This window comes from Ylistrum balloti, unplaced genomic scaffold (genome assembly GCF_031769215.1).
Source record: "Ylistrum balloti isolate Yb309-2 unplaced genomic scaffold, AGI_CSIRO_Ybal_v1 Utg369590, whole genome shotgun sequence".
Classification (NCBI taxonomy): domain Eukaryota; kingdom Metazoa; phylum Mollusca; class Bivalvia; order Pectinida; family Pectinidae; genus Ylistrum; species Ylistrum balloti.
Genome location: NW_026781876.1, coordinates 1,084,027 through 1,108,253, shown reverse-complemented (window position 1 = coordinate 1,108,253; position 24,227 = coordinate 1,084,027). Strand labels below are relative to the sequence as shown.

General features: G+C 35.4%; 1 protein-coding gene across 1 annotated transcript in view; it reads left to right on the top strand.

The window, feature by feature from the left end:
• LOC132544783 (titin-like) overlaps nt 1-24,227 on the top strand; it is a gene marked incomplete at its 3' end in the record, with an annotated part of 87,391 nt that overhangs the window by 4,877 nt on the left and 58,287 nt on the right. The window contains exons 2-23 of the mRNA XM_060208432.1: nt 2,679-2,801; nt 9,689-9,880; nt 10,005-10,113; nt 10,270-10,514; nt 10,768-10,887; nt 11,469-11,660; nt 12,114-12,311; nt 12,875-12,988; nt 13,603-13,725; nt 14,054-14,245; nt 14,943-15,113; nt 15,883-16,062; nt 17,426-17,551; nt 19,543-19,731; nt 20,194-20,370; nt 20,537-20,686; nt 21,001-21,123; nt 21,292-21,483; nt 21,835-22,137; nt 22,761-22,888; nt 23,010-23,230; nt 23,745-24,041. Of these exons, the coding sequence (XP_060064415.1) occupies nt 2,679-2,801; nt 9,689-9,880; nt 10,005-10,113; nt 10,270-10,514; nt 10,768-10,887; nt 11,469-11,660; nt 12,114-12,311; nt 12,875-12,988; nt 13,603-13,725; nt 14,054-14,245; nt 14,943-15,113; nt 15,883-16,062; nt 17,426-17,551; nt 19,543-19,731; nt 20,194-20,370; nt 20,537-20,686; nt 21,001-21,123; nt 21,292-21,483; nt 21,835-22,137; nt 22,761-22,888; nt 23,010-23,230; nt 23,745-24,041 (3,865 nt within the window). The remainder of the gene's footprint in view (nt 1-2,678; nt 2,802-9,688; nt 9,881-10,004; nt 10,114-10,269; nt 10,515-10,767; nt 10,888-11,468; nt 11,661-12,113; nt 12,312-12,874; nt 12,989-13,602; nt 13,726-14,053; nt 14,246-14,942; nt 15,114-15,882; nt 16,063-17,425; nt 17,552-19,542; nt 19,732-20,193; nt 20,371-20,536; nt 20,687-21,000; nt 21,124-21,291; nt 21,484-21,834; nt 22,138-22,760; nt 22,889-23,009; nt 23,231-23,744; nt 24,042-24,227) is intronic.

Sequence of the window (24,227 nt, the reverse complement as noted above, 5' to 3'; positions counted from 1 at the left end):
ATTTATGTTAGTACATAAGCATACAAAAATCGCACTGATGACCAAATATAGAATATCACAAACCATGTGGTCTACAGACTTTTCAATTAATTTTTATCCTTAAATGACAGGGTCATTTCTAAAATTTATGTTAGTACATAAGCATAAGAATTTTGTATTGAATTTTCATACTGTTTAAATCTACCAAGCACTGATGACTTGGTTTTACTTGATCAGCTGTAAATCTACCGAGCACTGATGACTTGGTTTTACTTTATCAGCTGTAAATCTACCAAGCACTGATGACTTGGTTTTACTTGATCAGCTGTAAATCTACCAAGCACTGATGACTTGGTTTTACTTTATTAGCTGTAAATCTACCAAGCACTGATGACTTGGTTTTACTTGATCAGCTGTAAATCTACCAAGCACTGCTGACTTGGTTTTACTTGATCAGCTGTAAATCTACCAAGCACTGATGACTTGGTTTTACTTGATCAGCTGCTGGTTTTATCCTACCAAGCACTGATGACTAGGTTTTACTTTATTAGCTGTAAATCTACCGAGCACTGCTGACTTGGTTTTACTTGATCAGCTGTAAATCTACCGAGCACTGATGACTTGGTATTACTTTATTAGCAGTATATTATATAAAGCATTTTGAACGGATCAATTTTCATGCTTTTTCAAAAATAAAATTTATTTCATGGACACTTGATTCTGTGGATGATTACAGCTCAGTAAATCAACTTGTACCTAATTCAGCAGTTTAAAATTAATAGTTTTTCAGTAGGTTGTTCACAAATAAAATCAATCTGTTAAAAAACTTCCAGATAAAAGAGTTCCTAGTCAAGTGCTTTTCTGTGATATTAACAGAAAGTCCTGCATAACAACTCTTTACCCTGTGGTGTTGGGTTTCCTCTGATATACTCATTGGTATGTTATTAGTTTGACTGATCATCTCCAGAGTTAGGGTTTAACACAACAATATAAGCTAAACTTTGAGTTTTATCAGTAGTGATTCTGTACCAGCTCGCCTTTGGCACCACTCCATAGCTCCTATCCACTCAGTTCTGTATATTCTGGACCCATTCTCCGTCCTGAGGCTATATCAAACATTTTTCTTGAACAGTAATGTTAATGCCCTGGGATACTGGAATTGACCATTGAAAGTCATGTTGTCCACAACATTATGATTTGTTCTAATGCCTCATTATGCCCTTGTGAAAAGTGTTACTAAGTATGTGATGCAGTGGTCAATCACTTGCTCTCAAAATAGTTAATTATTGGTTTGATTCTCAGATATAACATGAAACTCTATGACCCGACCATGTGAGTTATCTCAGGGTTATACTCTGATTTCCTTCAAAAGTGCACAATTGATGTGGTTTATACTTGCTATATATCATAAGGACAATATAATCACCTCCCTGCTACTATTCTGGTCATCCTGTACCACTAATCTGTGCCCTCACATGCCAGGAAAGGATAGCCCAGAGTAGGAGGGAGGTGGGGGTGGGGGGGGGGGGGGGGGGGTGTAAGGGGCAGATAGTGATACGGTTGTATATCTCATGCCCATGTAAAATGAAGGTAAGAAATTTCCAGTGAGCATTCACCTACCTGCAGTTCTACAAAAAATAGCTCCTCACAGCTGTACTGGAAATTTGTTACCTGTTCTATTTACAGATGCCAGTACACCACAGCGTACTGCTATAAGCTGGGTTCTGTGTTACCTAACTTTATTCTGAAAGAAACCAGGCCCAGTTGAAGATTAAACATTGTGAAATCTCCTCCAACAGAAACCAGAACATGCTGCCATAGTGTACCATACATTTTACAGAACTATTTTTCCTCATACTCTATCTATAGTAAAGAGTTTTCTTCAGCTGCCCAGTATTATTTTGTATATAGTTATATTCAGACGTTTAATTCAGTAGTTGGTGCCGGTTCCTCATTTTGAAGTACTTCCACTCTTTAGATGATGTTCCCCTCTCCTTAATCATGTGGACTGGCTTTATACCAGCTGTTAATAGCGCTTTCCGTGATTTACTAGATAAACTCTTCTGGCTTCTAGTCTGATAGTCCACAAATAGATAGAGGAAGAAGTAAGCATCTTCGACAGTTTACAACTTCCCAGCACAACTTGCTGGTATACCAAGCTCGAGGGGGGTGGGAGGGGGGATAACATCTGGTACGTCTTGGACTAATCTTCATAAAAAAAACCCCGGAATTTTGGGATTATATGAATGTTCTAACATTAAGTGTAAAATATGCATGTATAATGTAACATATGTAACATTATGTATTGTAAGGGTCAAATTTCAGATGAGTTATATTGTATGACCTTGACCTTTATTTGACCTTTCTTGATTTATCATAAACATATTTCAGAGAGAAAATAAAACTCTGAAAGTTTGTTTGATTTTTAATTTGTTTGGAAGTGATCAAGTATGATCCTTAACAAAACTGTTTACTGTTTCAATGATCTTTTCTGAAGTTGTGCGATTTTGTGACCTTGAATTGGCTTGCTCCATCGTCTGTGACTGTGATTGATCTATTATTTTAATCTAAAATTGTATCTATTTATGTTGTCTTGAACTTGTATGCAGTTGTGACCACATTGCACTGAACTCATGACGTGTTTTAATTGACTCAAGTGTGTAACAGAGGTTGACCTTGAATGACCGTTTATGTTGTAGGGTGCAGAATGGATCAGAGTGCGCGTACACCAAATGGAACCAGACCTGATGGACGTAGGGTCCACACTCGAGGAGGCACTCCAGTATCAGAGAGAACACAACGAGATGTTGGCCAAACTCAAGGTGAGGCTAGCTACGGTTAGATTCATAACTCCAAATTCATTGTGAGGCTGTGATTAAACTCCAAACTCAAGATGAGGCTGAGTTAGGGCTAGATCAATCTCCAAACTCATGGTGAGGCTTGGGGTGAGGTTAGATGAAACTCCAAACTCAAAGTGAGGCTGGGTTAAGGACAGATCGACAGGGTTAGGTCAAACTCAAAACTGAAGATGAGGCTGGGTCATGATTAGACCAAACTCAAAGTCTTTAAAAGAATGTAAGGAGAGATTTTAGAGGGAGCATGTTAAACCGAAAATGCGGATTTAAAAAAGATTTACTTAGTGATAGCATATTTCAAACATTACTTTTACTTTTGACTTGTCATTAATCTTGATTGACACAATGATAAGATATTGTCAGTCAGAATAAACATGGACAAATCATTTCCCGGGAAATTTGATAAATACAAAACACAAGACAGGATAACTTTTTTAACCTGATGCTAGTAACAGTGTTTTAATGTTAATATGAAGAACATGAAACAATTATTTAAAAAAAAAATGTAAAATTTGTCATTCTTATTTTTGAATTTTTATAAATCTAATAAAAATTTTAAAAAGAATCCAAAATGACATTGTTGGATAACATATGTTTTTATCTGTTATCAGATCACTATCTGCATCAAAGATATGCCACTGGGCTGTTCTCTCTCAGACCGGGCCTGCTGATAGTATAGGCACAGACGTGGTCTTATCTCTGTCAGAGTGTAAACAAATATGTACTGTTTTAGTGTATGAAATACTCAAGTATAGTCATCTACAACAGAAAAATAAAAAATTGAAAAAAAAAAAAAAAACCAAACAAAGCCCAAATACAAAGTAATGTGATTTATTGATTCTGCTAATATTACATATCCTGCTGTTTGGTATTTGAATGTTTTTTAAATTTTACTTCAAAAACCTTTTCTAACAGTACATAAATTTATTAGAGGAATTATGTAGATTATAACGCTTCATTACTGTAAAATTTGTTTAGACAAACATAAATTTCCCTATCATTTCAATCATCCTGGTGAATTAGCTAGGTACATTTCTTTAAACTTTAGCAGTTAAGTAGTTTCTACTCAGAACAGCAATCACAATTAAAACGAACACAGTATACACCATGGGTTTTAGACACTGATAAATCCCATAGGGTTTAGATAGGTCAGATAACAGAAAGCTCTTCCATCAAAGTTTTGGCTGGAACCTCCAGAGAGTGTCATCCTTATCTTGTTTAGGATCTGTAAATATTCAGTACACATGCATGATATCTACAAGCCCATGGGTGGGGGATGAAAATAGGGGTAGGGGTCCAACTTGGGTCAGGTTGGGAAAAGTTTTGACTTGATTAGAGCAAATTTGGCCAGCGAAGGTGTCAGGTTGGAGAACTTGTCCGGTAGTATGGGAATTTCTATCAGTGAGTCCTTTTGAAAGGTGAATATATTGTGTTTAAGTGGTAAATTTCCCTAGGAAAAATTTTGAATATGGAAAAGCATTCAGAGGATTCTCATGGAAATTATCACATTTATTCCTGATCTTTGATTGTGATTAGTGGGTCTATATTGTTGATATCTACCCAGGCCTTCCTAGTTAGTCCTCACAGGTAAGTCTACAATGTACAAGATCATTTTTGCGACTTAAGAAAAATTTCATCTTTACTGTGGCTTGATAGTGTGAGGATACTTTCTAGAAATATATACAGCTCCATAACATTTTCTGGAAATGTATTTTACAGAATTACAGTGAAAAGAATGTCAATTGTTCTTTTAGTCAAAGTTTGTTTATATATGAAAATCATTTTAAAAGTTTGTTTATCCTCTGTAGATATCAGTAAACACAGATATCAACATATAGTTGTTCCTATCTGTAGATATCAGTAAACACAGATATCAACATATAGATGTTCCTATCTGTAGATATCAGTAAACACAGATATCAACATATAGATGTCCCTATCTGTAGATATCAGTAAACACAGATATCAACATTCCTATCTGTTGATATCAGTAAACACAGATATCAACATATAGATGTTCCTATCTGTAGATATCAGTAAACACAGATATCAACATATAGATGTTCCTATCTGTAGATATCAGTAAACACAGATATCAACATTCCTATCTGTAGATATCAGTAAACACAGATATCAACATATAGATGTTCCTATCTGTAGATATCAGTTAACATAGACATCAACATATAGATGTTCCTATCTATACATATATCTCTAAAACATCACTTTGCTGGCTATCAAAGTAAATCCCACTAAAACCAATTACATGAGAGGATTTCACAATCAGGTGCTGATGAACAAGGTTAAGTTAGATATCAGTGGAGGTTTGAGAGTTATCTGTCCTTTGTATACATTGGAATGATGGTAGCACTAAGTATGTGGCTAACTGGCTGTATACTTACAGAAGAATTACAAGCAGATGGGGATATCTTCCCTTCAGTCTGCCATCTTTTCCCCAGCCACTGAATTCCTCCTGGTGTACATAAGGGATATTGTTATATATAATAATAAAGATCATGGGCTAGTCATCTTACCAAAGGCTCGTGATTAATACCATACACAGGTAGCAGTATAGACTTGTATAACTCAACGCCTTTCTCTACTGTCAATATTGTATCCATCTTAAGCTTGTGTTTTATCTACATACAGCTCTGATATAATTGTGTTACATAAAATTGTTGTATTTAACAATTAACAACATCTCCTTGCTAATTTTTCCTGTATTTTTACTGAAATGCATTGAGTTGTCTGCCCTTTATTCATGGCAAGGTTGAATATTACATATACCAGAAAAAAGAAGATATATTATCCTTGATTTTGATATTTTACCAATATCCATAGATAAATTAACAATGTTTTGTTGAATTTCCTTTCAATGTATCATAAAGTCATTCAAAACCTTGAAATATTTACTTGTTATATATATATGTTTACATATAAATAGCAACATCATAGATGGATGTTGTTTTTTACATAGAATTATCTTTTCTTGATACAATGTATAAAAAAGGTTTTCATTTCATACAAGTGAAAGAATCATTAAAATATCTGTAGAGAACCTATTATTGTAAAGCTGTGATGGGTGTAACCACTATATACTTAATTATAGTTGGATATCAGTGCTGACAAAAACACATTTACAGCCGACAGCTTAACGGCAAATTCATTTCAGATAGATGTAGATTACATTGAAAACTATACAAAGGTACATTACGAATGTTAAAACTTTGAATAATTCTCAAATATTTTAGCATCTTGATGTTTATTTCGATAAAGTTAGATCTTTGTGATGCTAATAAATATGTACTGATTAAGCTCCTGGTGTTGTTTCAAGTTTAGAATAGCTCACAGAGGGCTGTACATATACTTGTTAGCTAGAGTTCTCAAATATTTAGCGTCTATGCTATCATGGGTCTGATAACAGAATTTTTAATTTTGAGCTGTTTCAGAATAATATTTAGGTTTATCTTATTCCTTTCCTGGCCGAGCTTTTGTTAAGTTGTCAATAGAATTTTATGTACTTGACAAAAATACTTTTCATTTGATTCACTTATGTATACAAAATTTGAAACGGGAAGTTGTGGAGAAAAGACTTGTACTGAGACACTTGTTAGTATCAATAATTATGTAATGAATTTTTTCTGAAAAAATTAGCTGTTGTTTATATTGACATTAGTTGATAACCTGATGCACTCGTCTGCTGATGTAGAAGTAATTCATTAATGAGAGTCTTGGTAGATATCTTTAAATGCCCCCTCCTCCCCATTTCTTCCTCTCCTCAAGCTTGCCACCTGCCTCTGTTGCTGTTGCTCTTACCATAGTGAGACAGGAGGGAGCAGTGTAGAAATCTGTAATTAAACTGCCTAAGGCTCAGACTAGAGAGATATGTAGTTACCAAAACTGCACAGAACATACCAGATTCTTTTTTATGTATTGTTAAGGAAGACAGAAAGCAACACAAGTTAAAAATATTGTTTTTTATCACACGAAGATCACACAGAAACATTTGTTTTGTAGTTGTTAGTAGAGAAAAAAAAATCTGAGGTAGGCATTTGTTGAAATGTATCATGTTATTGTTGTATGATAGAATACAGACTTGTAGAATTAGGCATTAAATATAATGATCTATAATCTTTGTGTTTAATTAGTTCTCTCTGAAGTTTTGTACGTCGTGCATAGTGTGTTCTTTATGTAACACCAACATGTGGGGATTTCTGAGCTGCAATACACACCAACTCTGTGTTATAACAGAGGCTACGCAAAACTCACAACATGTGTCAAAAATGTACACGCAATGCACATGTATTGATAACGCAGACATCACTTGATGGGAGTGAGCCAACTTGAGGTGTCCATACTCCCCCACACATGACGAGGCTCTATACAGTACGCAGTTGTACAGGCACCTCTCCAGTAATTATACCAAGCGATATATCAACCCATTTACATAGGACTGTTTCTTAGAGCAGGATAAAAACTTACACTTTATGTTGTCAAATACTTTTTTTTTCCTAAAGACTCTTTTGATTTCATCCCTGTCTAAACAAGACTTCCATAATTTTAATAGATTATAAATTGTGCTATTTACAACAAAGTTGATTTTCTTGTTGGAAGATAATAATCATATTATAATTTTTATCAGGATTGAGTGAAAAATGGAAAAGAATTTCTTATCAATTAGTACATATGTAGAAGAAGAAATCAAATGCCTAACCATCTGATATCTTGAGTTTCTGAAACAAAGAGAGGAATTTTCAGTAACATAGGCCTCAATATAGCTTGTTTTTTGTGTTAAACTCAGAAGAAACAGTTAATGTTCCTTAGCAGTTACTTGACAGATAAGTCAGTGGTGAGATAACAGACAGGATGTTGTATCACATCACTATGGTAACTGCTACAACTCTTTAGCCAATCCCAGCATGCCTCACTCTCTATATAAGGTCATAAGACAGAGAGGATTGGATTTCAGGCCTGGCTGCCTGGCAACCATTCAATACAACAACACCAGGGCAGAGATTCTATATATATCAGAAATAGCATACTGGAGGGTTATTTTTAGCATGACGCAGTCCACAGATATGGGATATTTATCTGATTCTACTCTGCTGATGCAAACTTCCTTAGTCAGGAATGCTGTAGATTTCTGTCAAAGGAACTGCCTCCAGTCAGCTTGTTTGAAAAAAAAATGATCTCAGAAAGTCGCAAAAATCTGAGATGAAATAAAAATAGAATAGAGATAGAGCTAGTTTGAAGTGAGATTAAAGACAGCCAACTGAAACAGGAGAAGGTTAAGGATTGAGACTAGTAGTCCCTGTATTTGTGATGTATTCTGCATGGTCTTATCTACTCAATAACATCACAGAAATAAAAAAAAAAAAAATGAAATTCCATCGAGAAATCTGTACTATGAATCATTTTGTACTTCAGTTTATGTTACTGTTTAAGTTATAAAATTAATTTATAATTAACCAATAGTTTATTCTGTGATACTGTTTAGACAATCATCATCAACTCTACTGTGTACGGTTCCTAAAGGTCAGTGTTACATCAACATCTGTATAATTAAATTGTCAAACCTGTTTATAAAGGCCACTCACATTAGCAGAAAAAACAGCTTTTATTAACAGGTGAAATTTATATAGGGACTAGATATCTGTGAATTATTATACAGAGTACAAAATATATCTATATTACATTGAGAACTGAAATAAGTGACCTTTATACAGAATTTTTATGCTCTTGCGATGAAATTGGAAGGGGTGGGGGTGGGGAGCGTAAAATGTTGTCCATATATGATGTCCTGTCATGTTGTGTTCTATCCCAATTTAAATACTTAAAAACTTTATTCTTTCATGGATTTTAGTCAAATTTTATAAAAAGATTAATTGTTAGTAGACATTTTTCTGTTTCAAGGGCCAAAGGTCAAAGCCAACGTCACCCTTGCTATATATAGAAAATTATCGACCGATTTGAATTTAAACACTTAGCAGCTTCATTATTTCATGGAATTTAATCAAGGATTAAGTATCAAAGGATACTTACCCTTGCTATATATAGAAAATTATCGACCGATTTGAATTTAAACACTTAGCAGCTTCATTATTTCATGGAATTTAATCAAGGATTAAGTATCAAAGGATACTTCGGACATTGCTGTGTTTCTGGGGTTGAAGGTCATGGCCTTGGTGGCTTGTGCATTTATGTCTAACAGACATATTCTAGTTTATATATATGCGATCTAAATGACAGGGTGGACTGTATTTCAAATAATTTTACCTGAAAGAATATATGTAGACTAAGTTGCTATAACAGTTGTTTGTATAGTGTATTTGAAAGGGAGATAATTCCTTTAGATTATATTTTATTTATACCTCTATCGAGATAAAGTGAATATTTTCTCTTTGAAACAAGATGTATTATATATTATTTATCATTTCTTCCTCACAACTATACAATAAAAACTATTTATACTTAAAGTTTACTTTATTGTATACTTATGTTAATATGTAAAAACAGAGTGGTCTCCCTTTAGAATGGTACACTTGATCTCAAACCAGCAACTTACTGTTCAAATATATTTATATACTTAACATTACACATTGTTCTCACTTGTAACAATATCAAAAATTTTTATGTATTCTCATTTTTCTTCCATTGATGAAACCATGCATCCATCTCCCCACTATTTATAAACCTTTTATGAAGGCTGCTAAAGGGAGTAAATAAAACAAGTCTTTGTATAGTTTAGTCACAATGAATTGTGTGACTTCAAGTTCACCAAATGACTTTTATAGACAGGTTTGACTCTATGTACCATTTTCAGACGTTTCTTAATTATTGTGTTGATTTTGAAGGCCAAGGAAGACGAGGTAAAGAAGATACTGTGTAGTGCTGACTCATATGTGACTGAGAACCCGTCCCAGGCTGATGTGTACAGTGCCATGGCCGACACACTCAGCGAGGCGTGGAGAGAGCTCAACAAAAAACTCGAGGCTCGTAGCCTCATTCTGGAGCAGAGTGTGGAATTCCACAAAAGTGCACACGAGGTATGGTTCTATGAATTTCTACTTGAGATGGTATAAAAATATTTTACAACTATTACCGTTTTCTCATTTTTTCCATGCAAATATCCTCATCTTATATTTTATCAATTTTTCTTCTGTTTTTCAGTTTTCGTCAAAAATGGAGCAAGCACAGGGTAAATTTTCGACCTCTGTGCCAACCCATGACGTTGAAACCGCCCGCCACCTGCTACAACAACACCAAGAAATCAAAACCGGTAAGGACTTTGATATCGAAAAAAACTTTTCTGTAAAATTGATTAAATATTGTAAAACCTTCAGTTTGGAAGAAATTACTTATTGATCATTGCTATTTGGTTTAATTTGACTTTTTGTAGTAATGTATGTGATATGGTAATGGTTTCCTTATACAGGAATATTGGAAGCATCAAAATCGACACTGAATCAAGGACATATACTACTCACACGCATACGAGAAATGGGTATGCATGCGGACTTACAGAATAGACACGCTACCACCGCCGCGTGCTATGGAATAGAACATCTACTAGAACTACTGCAAGACCGAAGACGAAGACTTGAGGACATCTGGGAACAGCGTCGGATCCGACTGGAACAGTGCTTCCAGCTGTGTCAACTGGACATGGAAGTCAATAAGGTACGGAAAGGGGAGATAATGCTGTCAGAAGAACATCTAACTTTAGTTGCATCAAAATTTAAGATATGATCCTGTTACCATAGAGACAGATAAATCTTCATGGTACCCGTACAGATGAGATGGTTTTATATCATATATCTGTAGAAAAGTTAAATCCTAACTTTTGTTCCAAAGAGAAGTTCCTTAATGACTGTTAATTCTGTATGACCTTGACCTGTATATACTTTAACCTTTCTTTGACCTTGACCCAAAGGTACTGGACTGGTACAGAACCGTTGGATCCACGTATCTGCAGAAGAGTGAACTGGGCGATTCTTTCCATCAAGTCCAGCTTCTGCAAGAAGACCATTACAGATTTGAAACTCAAGCAAAAGTAAGTCACATGATGTTTTTATAAAGATGCTACAAATGACACACCAGTCAATAGCATGTTTCAATACAAATTTAGAAAGAGAGCCAAACAATGAATGAAATTGCATCAAACAGCTGTTTCATTCTTCTAGGAACTGTCAGTGATGCTAAAGACCAAAACTTTCTAATCTACCAGCGTCTGAGGAAAATCAAAATTCTTTTCATATTTCTGATAAGTTCGAAAGAACATCAAATACAAGTATATAATTCTGAACCATTTCTCTCTTTGACTGAATTAAAACATGACATGCAAATTAGAATAATTATCTGACACAATATTTGATTTATGTTGTTAATGAATCGGTCTTTATTTACAATATTTATTCAGCGATAACCTCATGTCTGATAATAAACCTACCAAAATGTAACACGGTTTTCATCGCTCTGAAATAAGTTCACCACCTGTCTTGGACTGATAAGTTACGTCCGATGGTTTCCTGGGTTTGCGGAATAATAAATATGATTAGCTGGTTTATATAAAGGATATAGAAAAACAAAGCACTGATTTCACCAAGAATATCATGTCTCTGTGTCTCATTACAGCACATACAACAGACGGTTGTGCGACTGGTGCGTGACGCCGACCAGCTCTTGCGCCGTGCCAACATGGACGCTGAGGGCGTGAGGCGACGCCTCCAGACCGTCGACCGTGAATGTGAAGACTTTAGAAATAAACTGGACACCAGACGTAAAAACATCATGATGGCTGCGTCATTCTTTGACCAGGCAGAAACGGTAAATGAAATTCTTGAAATGTTTTCTTGATTAATGTCGATTAAATGATGTATTGAAGTCTGGGCCCAAACAAATAATCGGAAGAATTCAGTAAAGCCATCCATGAGAGTGTAAAGTATATTTTTCTCATATTCTTCAGAATATAATGAAAACTACCTGCTTAAAGCTACCCTATATGATTATTACACTTATGTCTTATTGAATACTTCAGTCGAAAAACAGGTTTCATATAACAAAGTTTGTATCCTTACTGCTTTGTGTCAAAGTCCTGTCTACTAAAAGGCCGACTGGCTGTGATAGTGGATGTAAAACCTGTTAAATAGAGGTGTTAAAATGTGATAAATGATCTGTATGTTTTCAGGAAAGGAAATAGCATTAAAAAGATAACATTAACACAGAATGCATTCTTAACCATGAGGCTTTTACTAGTAATGATCATCTCTTTTGTCACAGGCTCTAACAAAATTGGAACAGGTTGAAGTCCAATTAAACAGCATGGACTTACCGAGGAATAGTACAGCGCTTGCAGACAGGCATGCTCAGTTGTCTAACGCCATCGTGGAAGCTTCCACCCAGGCTCTACGAGAGGGGCGCATCCTACTGGAGAGGGTCAGTAGGGAGGACCCCGGAGCTGATGGCGTCAGACGCAGGGTAAGTATCCTTGTCTAGCTGTTTAGGAGTGATAAAGATTTCTGATGTGGCTGTTTCTTGCTTGTTGATAAAAATTCTTCCATGTCATAATAATTATTAAATGGTATTGTTCTGGTATTAAGACAATACCTAGTATTTAGCCCGTTGATATTGATTCCTCTTCAGTTGAATTACCTGCAAAGGTTATTTGATTGCAGCTATCCAACTTCTTTGTGTCAGGGGTGATAGCTAGGTCACCTGGGGTGTCAGGGATGATAGCTAGGCCTCCTGGGGTGTCAGGGGTGATAGCTAGGCCTCCTGGGGTGTCAGGGGTGATAGCTAGGCCTCCTGGGGTGTCAGAGGTGATAGCGGGCCTCCCAGGGTGTCAGAGGTGATAGCTAGGCCTCATGGGGTATCAGAGGTGATAGCTAGGCCTCCTGGGGTGTCAGAGGTGAAAGCGGGCCTCCCAGGGTGTCAGAGGTGATAGCTAGGCCCCCTGGGCTTGTTGCTGAATATACATTTTTTTTCATTTACTGAATTTTTATTGAGGTACAACTTTCTAAGATAACATTTTGTTTTGACAGATGACTCTGTTGCAAGATCGCTGTGCTAGTTTGGAGTCCCTGTGCAAGGCGCGACGGGCAGAGGCTTGGGAGAGAAGCCAGGCCTACCTGCAATTCCAGGAACACTTCAACAGCGTAAGTTTGATATAAAACTCATCAACTTCATTTAGTTTGAATTGTTTTTTCCACTTCCTTGCTGCATCTTCTGGTTAGTTTATCTTTCCATCTGGTAGCCATTTTCTGATTGTTCCTTAAAGATTGCTTTGGATTATTTGAGTGAAAGAAAAAAAAATTGTTAATTGAATTTTCCTTCAAATCTTTAAGGCTTTCTTTCCTATGGCAATATTAATTTAAAGAATTCTGGAATTAAGAAACAACAGTGAAACTTGTACCCGATATTTCCACAACAGATAGAGATCAACTTTTTAGTCTATATTAAATCTATTTGAGAGAATATACTATTTTTACAAGTAGGGAAATTAAAACTTTTACAAATTGAATTCATGATTGCTGAATTTAATGGCGATATATATATATTTTTTTTGCAAATTGAAATGTTTTTGCTCTGCCTTAAAACTTTGCTGATATTAATAGATGGAATGTTTATACACAAGTTTCTGCTGCTATGGCTCAGAACATATGTCTGATAAACTGAAGCAGAGTTGTTTTTACCCTCAATTTCTTTGTTGCTCTGACTGATTATTGACAAGACAAGGGTTTCGCTTATTGAATTTCTTTTGTTGAAACAGCTACAAACATGGCTGACATCAATTGGCCAGGCCACCCTTAGCCAGCATGCGGACATGGGAACTCGCCTTGAAACAGCGGAGGACTTCTTAGAAATTCATGAACAACTAGAACAAGACTTAAGGGTAAGTCCCAGTAACAAAGATTTCTTATAAATCAAGGTACCTTTAAAAGAAAATTTCTGGTGATTTTTAATTGGACCAAATTCATGACGTATAAAAAATGTCAGAAAAATAGTTCCTCTTTTGTAGATATACTATCTTGTTTTCAATGTACCGAAGAAAAGATATATATTGTGAAGATAGACATTTTAGGTGGAAAATGAAATAAAATTTGTCTACATACTGATATAATTTCAAGACATATGTAATAAAAAGTTGTAAAATATGGTTAATTTCTTTTGATCAGTAAAAATTTCTCAACAGTGAAAATGTGCTGTTGTTGTGGTTACAGGACAAGAATGCGGAGTTGGAAGCCTTGTTTGAGGCGGGAGTAAACTTGGTCAAGTCAGGGGACCAGGAAGCTCAGACCGCTGCAGGGAAGGTTGACACGCTACACAAACAGATGCAGAAGCTGCATCGTATTGTTGAGGTCCGCATTCAGCTGTCCCTTGTCTACCTGTCATTCCACAAGCTTGTGCAACAGGTGAGCAAATCATCTTTTTTGGATTGTTATTTTCTGGGTGTTCATTTTTTCACCGTTGTTGAGGATTGAATAAACTTGAGAAAAAAAAGTGAACACATACAAGTCAGCTGCATGATTTCAGGAAAATAAAACCTTTTTGCTTCTTATTTTTAGTAATTAAGAAAATTTTAAGTATTGAAAGTAACCAGTGTTTTACTAATAGAAGAGATTAATTATGTAATGACTAGATTAAACAGCAACAGAATTCTGGACTTTTAACTCTGCTTTTCTTATCAAGGAAACTTTTGTTTAACCAGAAATTTCAAATCCAAGATGTTTCTCTTGACAAGACAATTTTTCATTCTTTCATTATTTACAATAAACTCAAAATTTTTTTTCAAGTTTTTTCTTTCATGGAGTTCTGATATAAATACATAAGGTCCATTCATGTTTGTGTTTGCACTTGCACGTGTTTGTAAAACCAAAATATCTTGGCTTAAATATAGGTACTAGAACCGACAAATTTAATCAATGAAATTGTACACATAAGTATGTGTTTTTTTTTTGTCGGTAACATAATAATTACGGTGATGAAATAATTGCTATTGAATGCTAACTGAAAGACTACATGATAATATGTTGTTCAGCTTATACATATAGATTATCTATAGAAACATGAGGACATATAATGATATCATCTTTGTTTGACTTGTTACAGCTAACTACTAGCATGAGTGGGCTAGAACACATTCTGACGTCGGAGACTGAGAATTTGCACGATCTCACCGACCAAGCTATGCGCCATACAGAGGAAATGTACACAAAGCTCAGCCAACTGTACAATGAAGTGCAAGACAAAGGAAAATTATTCTTCCAGAATTCTTCTACAGTAAGACATAATTCTACAACATTTTCAGAATTATTAGACACAAATCAAATAGTTCAAGAATTAGGACACTTTCCAGACTTCTTAAATGTTAAGACATTTCTAGAATAATTCCACATTAAGATATTTTCAGAATTCTTCACAGTAAAGCATTTTTAGGTCATCTGACCGAAGGGTCTGATGACCTATTGTGATCGCCTTTTGTCCGGCGTCGTACGTCGTATGTCGTCAGTCGTAAACATTTTCAATTTCTTAAGTTCTACATGTCTCATTGAGCTGAAACTTACCTGAAATGATCGTGACATGATCCTGACTAAAGTTTGTTAATTTCGGGTTGGTCCGAAATCCAAAATGGCTGCCATCTTGAAAACACATTTTTAACTTCTTCTCAAGTTCAAAATTTTATGTCAGATGACCGTTAAGGCCCATGGGCCTCTTGTTATAAATTATTACATTAAGGTAAAAATAGAACATTTTATTGAATACTTGTTATATAAATCTTATCAAGCACACAGTGAAGGGTGTTTTGACAGATACTGCAGCCCAGTCTCTCAAGTACAGGCTTCTGTACATCTCCTAACAACATATATGCTGAAGGGCTGTAATAGCAAACATCCAACCTGTTAAAAAAATAAATAAGATAATGATTGATTTCCATAAACATGTATAAACATTATTTATATAAGGAGTATAGGTTTCTAATAACTTTTGCCTGTAGTTGAAGTTTAAAAGCTGCATGCTTCGTCACCTAATTTCTTATAAAAAATTACAGGTTACAGATGACTCAACGCTGAACGTAAAGGAGTCTGTCCTCACTGTGGAGAAGATAGTCGCTGAATACAGTGAACGTATGAACTACATAAAGACGGTGTGGGAGTCATGGCAACAGAAGGTATCCACCAGTCGTCAGTTCAAATCACAGTGGCATCAGTTCGTCCAGGATGCCCGCAAGGTATGATGGGATACATTGTCAGTATGGTTTCAAATTTACGACACTTTGTAAAAAAATTGAAATTGAATATACTGTTACATAGATAATGAACAGCCGTATGATAGCTGAAGTTTAACATTGTACATGTCTAACCTGTAGGTAATGGTTGTAGTTATGTTACAGTAACTTTTGTTTAATTTACTGTATCTGTCTGGCAATAAGCCCATGCCCGGTAATAAGCCCATGCCCGGTAATAAGCCCATGCCTGGTAATCAGCCAACCATTTATATTGATGTAATAAAACTGCTGAAGTTTGAACTTTTAAAAAAATGGTGCCTGTGATGTGTTGGCTTGTTGGGTCTATTGTAGGATAAATATGGTAACATCGTTTTTATTTCAGTGGAAAAGTCTTCTCTTTTATTGCTTTTTTATGTAAAAATCATGATTAAAAAACTTTTGTAATAGTTTAACATAGATAATTAACAAGAATTAGTTTCTAAAATCCTATACATGAATAAGCTGTTGACTATGTCATACTATACCAACATATGGTTAATTTTGTTTCACTGGAAAGGAAATTCAAAATCTTCAAACTTCAATAACCAGCTGTCTCAGTATTTTCATTTAGTTTAAGTTTGAAAAGAAAAGTTTTTATGTCTTAATGTTGTAATTGATTTTCAAAATGTTTGGATAATTTTTAGTAAATTTTCAAAAGTGTTGCAACAGCTTATTAAGCTTTTGAGTATTTGACCAACAGGCTACAATTTGATAAGTTTAGCTAAAATTTTAATGGTTTTTACTGTCATGAACATACTTCCATGGTAAGACAGTAGATTAACAGTTGAAAATAAGATGTTCACTAAAATAACAGATTTGCAGTATGTTGTTCAATATATATACTTGATATAAGAGAACACCTTTTTGCATGTCTAATGTATGGATGGTTTTAGCAAGATATATTGAACTGATTTTTCAACTTTTCAGAATTATATTGACATAAGAAGGATGACTTAATTAGATTTTGTTAGTAAATTGCAGTCAAGAAGGAACTCCCAACTTTGCTTTCTCACAAGAAAATGATAACGGCGAAAAAGTTGTTCTCCATTTTGCTTAACAAAAATAACATGGGTGTTGTAGAGACTTTAAAACTTGCTTTTATACTAATACCTGTGTTTGGTGACAAATTTCATAGCAAATTTTGACTTTTAGGATTAATAGATAATAGATTTTAACATAGCTGCTTTAAACTAAAATGCAATTATTTATATAAAGTCACTCTGTTTGATTCCTTTGTTGAAATCTGCCAGCTTTTTGCCAGCAGTGCAAAGACTGAAAAAATATGGCAGTGAAAATGAAATTTATAGGAGATTGTTATATTTTTCAGACAATAGATTGGGTTTTGAAAATTGAGAACGACTTTTTCCCCGTAATTGGCGGGGACTTGGGTACATCCATAGAGACGGCCAATGAATTCCAGCACAGACTCGATGAGTTTACCCCTACATTCGAGGTACCTAATGTGTATATCTATAGTTGGGTGACGGTTTTCCTGTTGTATCAGAGCTGACTGTGGACTTTGTAATAAGTCTCCGTCAGTATTGCTTTTTGTGTGCCTGAAATGTCTGTGATTTGTATACAATATTGGCTTCACTAATTTTGCCTTTCGCTTTCAACAGATGTTTCCTGGAAAATAGTCCTCTCCTTAACTACATTCAGATTTTAGTATACTCATTAAGATTTAGATCTATACAGAAAATTATTTTCTCCGTTAAATTTTTCAATTTTCCAGAATTTCCGTTAAATTTGATATTCAAAATTTTTCACATTTGAAAAAAAAAAAAACCCATCCCAATATTCTGAGAGCTGTGAATTGAGGTCCTGTAACAAGGGTGAAAAATATATTGGATGCTTCAATCACTAGACAAATCTATTGTGCCTCTTGGTGGCCCCCAAAGCTGGTATTGCAGGAAAATTGTTAGTGTTGTTTGATTGGTTGGTCAGTTTAACACCTGTTATCTCTTGTCCTCACATTGTAGACCATAGATCGGGTCATGACGACCGAGAACGAATTCTTCTTCCCAAATATAGCCGGTTACCTAGGTAACTCTACAACATCGGCTGAAGATTTGCAGAAAAAAATTGATGATTTTACACCAGCATTTAAGGTAATTGCTGCAATTTTGGGATGACAGAACATCATTTTCTGAAAATTCAAAAATGGAAAATGAAAAAAAAAACATTTTCACCTGATCCTGAATGGTCAGTTTTTGATATCTGACTTGAATTTTGAAACTTTTTCTTTTATTTACTTTGTTTTTATTTTTGTGTTTTAGTTTATGAGTTTTCCTGCTATTTTCCCTAGATGCCCAATTTTAGTTTCCAAAGATGACTTGGTTAGAAATTGGTGTCTCAGATATTTTGAGGAAACATCAATATTAGATTATCTGCAGTGTAAAGCTGCATTTATTTGATAAAATCAAAACTTTTCCTTTCCTATCCATTTTGGTGAGTAAAAACTCCCCTACTGATTATTGTGAGGATACGAGGATTATACCCCAAAATCTGCATGACCTTTTTGTACTCATTTACCTCGCTGTACTATTTGACATTTCTTTATTGAGTCTGTACCTCTTGATAAGTTGTTGTGGTGTGTAGGTGTTGTAATCTTCAAGTCTTTCCCACATTTCTACCCCATCTCCCAGGTTCTGATCTGGAATGGAAGTACACTTTTCTTTGTTGTTTTTCACCCTCTATCCTTTGAATTGTCAAACTGCATTTCTGCCATTGGAAAATCATATCTTCCTTTTGAATTCCCTCCTCATCTCCTTTTGATAAACTTTTCTAAATTTTTCTATGTATATATATATCTTACATGTAATTGTGGATGTTTTGTGTGTAATGTATAGATATTTATATCAGTTTGAATAAAATTGTCTGGCTGTAAACTTAGACAAGACTTTTTGTAGTGATCGTCTTAAAACCTGTTTCCTATTCTTATTAATTATATACTTGATCTTTCTTTGTGAATATTTATTTCACGGAAAAGTTCTATTCTGATTCAAAACCAACAGGTATGTTCATTGAATTACGAGTGTTTTTTCCTTAAGTTCTTTTCATATTATTTTTAAAATCTAAAACTTAAGAAAAAGGTTTTGGTATTTTGAAAAACGTCATCAGCCAGATGTTTTATTTGTTAATGTCTGCTAAATGTTTGGGTGATTTTTGTTCTAAATTGTTTAAAAGCTTTAATAAAATGAGATGAAATTATGTCGTAGATACATCAAATATTACAAAGCTAATGAAAACGTTTCAAAGGAATAAATATAAATCCAATTAAAAAGTTCAAGGTTTTTATCTTGAGGCAATTTTTGGAAAGCAAAATCAGGTAAGGAACATTGTTCTATTTTTATGTGACTGAAATTTATATAGACATCAGTTGTTACCCCTGTTGTGACCCCCAATTGCGACCCCAGTTGTGACCTCATGTTGACATGATTACAGAGTGCTATTGAAGAACTTGACAAGCATCTTAGTACCGCTGAGCTTATGGAAATGAAGGGAGATACCAAAGGACAAAAAGACATGATTGTCAACGAGCTTGTCAAGGTTCGGCAGCGCTTCCAGGCGCGCATACATGAGTATCGCATACTCATTAAGATGACCATTCAGTTCTTCCGTAACTTGGACCAGGTATGTATCATTATTCGGATATAGTCACGCAGAATGGTTTCATATATCTGAAGTTAACGTTGGACTGCAGATTTATAATAGTCAGTTAGAACTGAAATGATATTCTCTCTGTCTGGCTCAGTAATGAAGGGCAAGATCTTCGCTCATTTCTTGTTAATGAATTGATTGACAGTAGCTGGCCTGAACATTAAAATTCAGTTGTCAGGATAAATAGATCAGTGTTTAAATTATCAAACATTAATATAATATTTCATAAATAATTACTTCAAATCTCTCTTTGCTTGAATAATTAGAAATTGATACATATCTCAAACTGAAACTTCCATATGTGAAATTTGCTAAATAAAAGTGAGAATGTGAGGGAAGCTGTGAAAGATGATGTACTTCGCAATGTGTTATTTGAAATCAATATGCATTTATGAGTTTGATTTTAATTTGATGAGGAGTTAACTGTGTTTTCAGTTGGACAAGTTAATTGAGAAGACAGAGAAGGAATACACTCAGTCAGAACTGCCATCTGACCTTTCGCTTGCCGAGAGTTTGTTGGAGGAGCACAAACGTAAACAGAAAGAAGTCTCCTCACTCATAAACTTCACCTCAGGCGAGGGAGAGAAAATTGTCGTCCGTGTACGACAAACGGTAAATATGTTAATACCTTTTACAGTGGATGAAAAGTTTCAGTGATGTGTATTTTAATGCTGATTTTCAGAAAGGCTTAAAAAAAATCACAGTGAAAATTTAATGGTCAGATATTGTTGTCATGTAATTTTATGACCATTAACCCTATAATGTTGACCTTTTGCAGGATGCTGAGGCAGCAGCACAGGAGGATGTGGAGCGTGTCCTCATGGTGACCGCCGAGTACAAGCAGAGGTGGAACCAAGCATGGGAGGAACAAGAGAAACGACTCAAGCAGAACCTCCAGATCTGTCAATTTAACTATGATCTCAGACAGGTTAGATCACTTCTCGACTGTTTTTGCATTTATTTCTGACATTTGTCTTATAATGGTGACCATATGGTGATGCATACTTTATTCAGAAATTTAGGCAATTTCTTTATTACATTTTCAAGACCTTTTTTTTTAAATTTTCATTTTTTTTATTTTTGCCCTCTTCATAGAAGGTCCTATCTCGTCAAGTCCTGGCCCAAATTGATAGTAACATTACTATAGGGAATTATTTCTATTTAAGTTTATGGCAATTTCAGGCATAAATTACCTTGGTTGCATTTTTGTCATTTCCTCATTTCTAATATCTTGTATTCCAGATCCACTCCGAGATTGATGACCTCCACCATCATCTCCAGGCCCGGCGCGGTAGCTATGGTAACTCACTACCAGCTGCCCGTATGACATCACAGGCCTTCAAACAGTTTGAAATGACTGTTCAGGTATGGAATCCATAAAAACAATATTTATATTTAATAAAATAGAGGATAGTATGTTATTTTAAGCGAAATTGTCGCCTTAACTGGATTGTTGGTGCTATCACTGCTCACAGTATAAACTGGCTTATGTTTTGTTTGATTCACTGATATGTTGTTTGTTTGATCCATCAGTTGATAGAGAAGAAGATCGATATGTTCACCAGCACTGCACAGGTGATGGTACAGGACCAACATTATGACGCGATCCATATAGGACGCGAAATTGATCTTCTGAAGACGAAATGGAGCACATTCCATACGAGTGTTGGCAACTACCGCATGTTACTCGATGTTTCCATCACATACTTCACCCTTATAGAAGAGGTAAACTCATTTAGGATCAAATGTATCGGCCCTGCTTACCTTATAACATCCATTAAAATTATCACATAACATTTATCGATATCTTTGATTTCTGCGATAGAAATGATGGCTAGCTCTGTTACTGTTATACTATACTAAAAACCCAAGTTGACGGAAACAACAAGATACCAACATGTCAGCATATTTCAAACTCTAAGTCAGTTTTTATGTATATGCTAAAGGACTACCAAATAGATATTTTTAAAGAAGGTCACAGTATTTTCTATAAAATGTTTGGTGTTTTGATAAATATGTAAGAATTGTGAACACATTATTATGCTAGTTATCCATAAGTTTATCTTACGTTTTCAGTCAGAGCAATGGATTCGGGAGGGAAACACCCTTCTGATCAACATCAGTCGGCGTACGCCGGAGTGCCGTAATCCAGAGGATGCGGAAACTCTCGCACGCTCGCTCAACTCTTTCATGGAGACGGGTAAACCTCGACAGGAAGACCGGCTGAAACACATATCAGAGCTAGCTGTAGAGCTGTACGGTAATGAAGGACCAACCAAGGTTCATCACCTCTTTGTCAGTAACCAGGATCTGATGACGTCTGCCCAACAGATGGATGCCGAGATCGCCAAAATACACCAAACTCTGGTACAGGCACAGGTCAGTTCCTTGTATGGCGTGTAATACATAGATGTGCGGAATTTTTGCAAGTGTGTTCAGTTTGTGAACTCCAGCCATGGAAGTGTCATACAGATGTAAATAGACAGGTTGAGATGGTTCACAATCTAGAATTGTTCGTAGGAGTTTTGCCATTTTTGAGAATAACTTGCCATTTAGAAACTATGTTAATAACATGATGTCTAGGAAAATGCGTCATTTTGCTTTAAGCTTTTCATAAAAACAGCAGAAATTTGAACCATTGAAAATAAGAAACCCTCCAACAATACCTCAATGTCTTTTCCAAGGAGATTTCCATTTTTAAGCTTTTCTAACTCTCCTAACTTTTATTCTTTTGAATTTGATAAGTTTTTCCTGGCTAAAAGTCACTTGGCTTGGTGTAATATCTACTAACATTGCTAATGCATTTCCTTACCAACCAGGTTAGTAACTAGAAGGGCTTGTAGTATTATAGTTAAAAGATTTAATCTTGAGCCAAACGTCATCGTCTGATGGATTTTCTCAAAATCGACATAATTTACTAACTATATCCGTTATCTCATAAATGGTGCAGTTGTCCATGGAAGTGTTGGGAGTTATAGCTAACCAATTATTATTACATTCAGATGGCGCCACCAGTCCAAGAGGATGTTGTTCCCATGGAGGTTACCGTGACAGCATCTGCTGCTGTTGCCAAGCAACCACCGAAAATCACGCTGCATCTCAGGGACGCAGAAGTGATGGAGGGTGAAAAGTAAGATATCATTTCTATTGTAACAATAATCACGATCTTAATCAGCATGATGTCATTTTGAGGTGTAATTTATAATACCATGGCAACCAGAAAAAATAATTAATCTTCACTTCTTTTGTAGGGTCACATTGGAATGTCAAGTACAAAGTGAACTCCCACCAGAGGTCACATGGTACAAGGACAACCTGCCCCTTAACAGCCCTGACTATGAGACCAAGTTTAATCTTGGGTGTGCGACCTTGACCATTGAGGAAACATTCTCTGAGGACACAGCCCGATACACCTGTCGTTTTACTAACGAAGTCGGAGTTGCCGAAAGTTCATCATATTTACATGTTAGAGGTAAGGTTGATCACAGAGTTAGCTCCCTTTTTGACAGTCTGCTCTGTCCATTCCTCCTATTGCCCAACCTACAGATCCTCCTTACCATGTAATTACAAAAAACAAACACTGAAAAATGAAAAAATACGATGAAAGAAGAAAATTTTTACAAAAATTCCGTCCAGAACTGATTCCATTTTACAATTAGGCATTATCTTTTTTTGTTGTATGGTTTTATGAACTACGTAATTTTTTTACATTTGTGCATTATTTTAAATATGGCCTCTTGGTAGTAAAGATGCATTTTAATGCTCCATCATTTCAGTATTTAATTTATTTTGTTGAAAATATGACAAATTTGAATGGGAATATTCATCCATATATCTACTTAACTATTTTTTTAAGCCTTAGTTTACTTTCGGATACTTTTTTGTTCGGAATTCGAACGTCAGTCTTTATATGTTCTTTCTGTTGTTCTGTCATTTTTTCCTCTTTTAACATTATTTCTGATGCAGCGGTTGTAATACTCTTTCAGAAACACACCAACAGATAATCCCCCCTGACTTCACTCGTAACCTGAAGTCAGTGGATGTGTTAGAAAGCGGTTCTTTTGCTTTCGAATGTCATGTGACGGGAATCCCGTCCCCCACGATTTCGTGGTACAAAGATGATATTAACATTGACAGCTCTCCTGAGTATGTCATTACTAAAATCAACGGCACATGTTGTCTCAAGATGCGTAAAGTGCTTCGCAGTCATAATGCCCGTTACACATGTCAGGCCAACAACCCAGGCGGCGAGGCTTCTTCATCAGCCCGCCTCACTGTCATCCGTAAGCCTCTTTCTGATTCTGGCATGGTTGATATGCAACCTTTTTGTTCATCTTTTCCTTTTCTTGTCATCCCTCGTGTTGTTTGAATTGGCATGTTTGTTACCAGCAGTTTACATTTACGGCATGATTCATTGTAGGCTGCCATTTTGGTTTGTCAGTCTGGTTGGATCAGCTGTCTTTCCATGT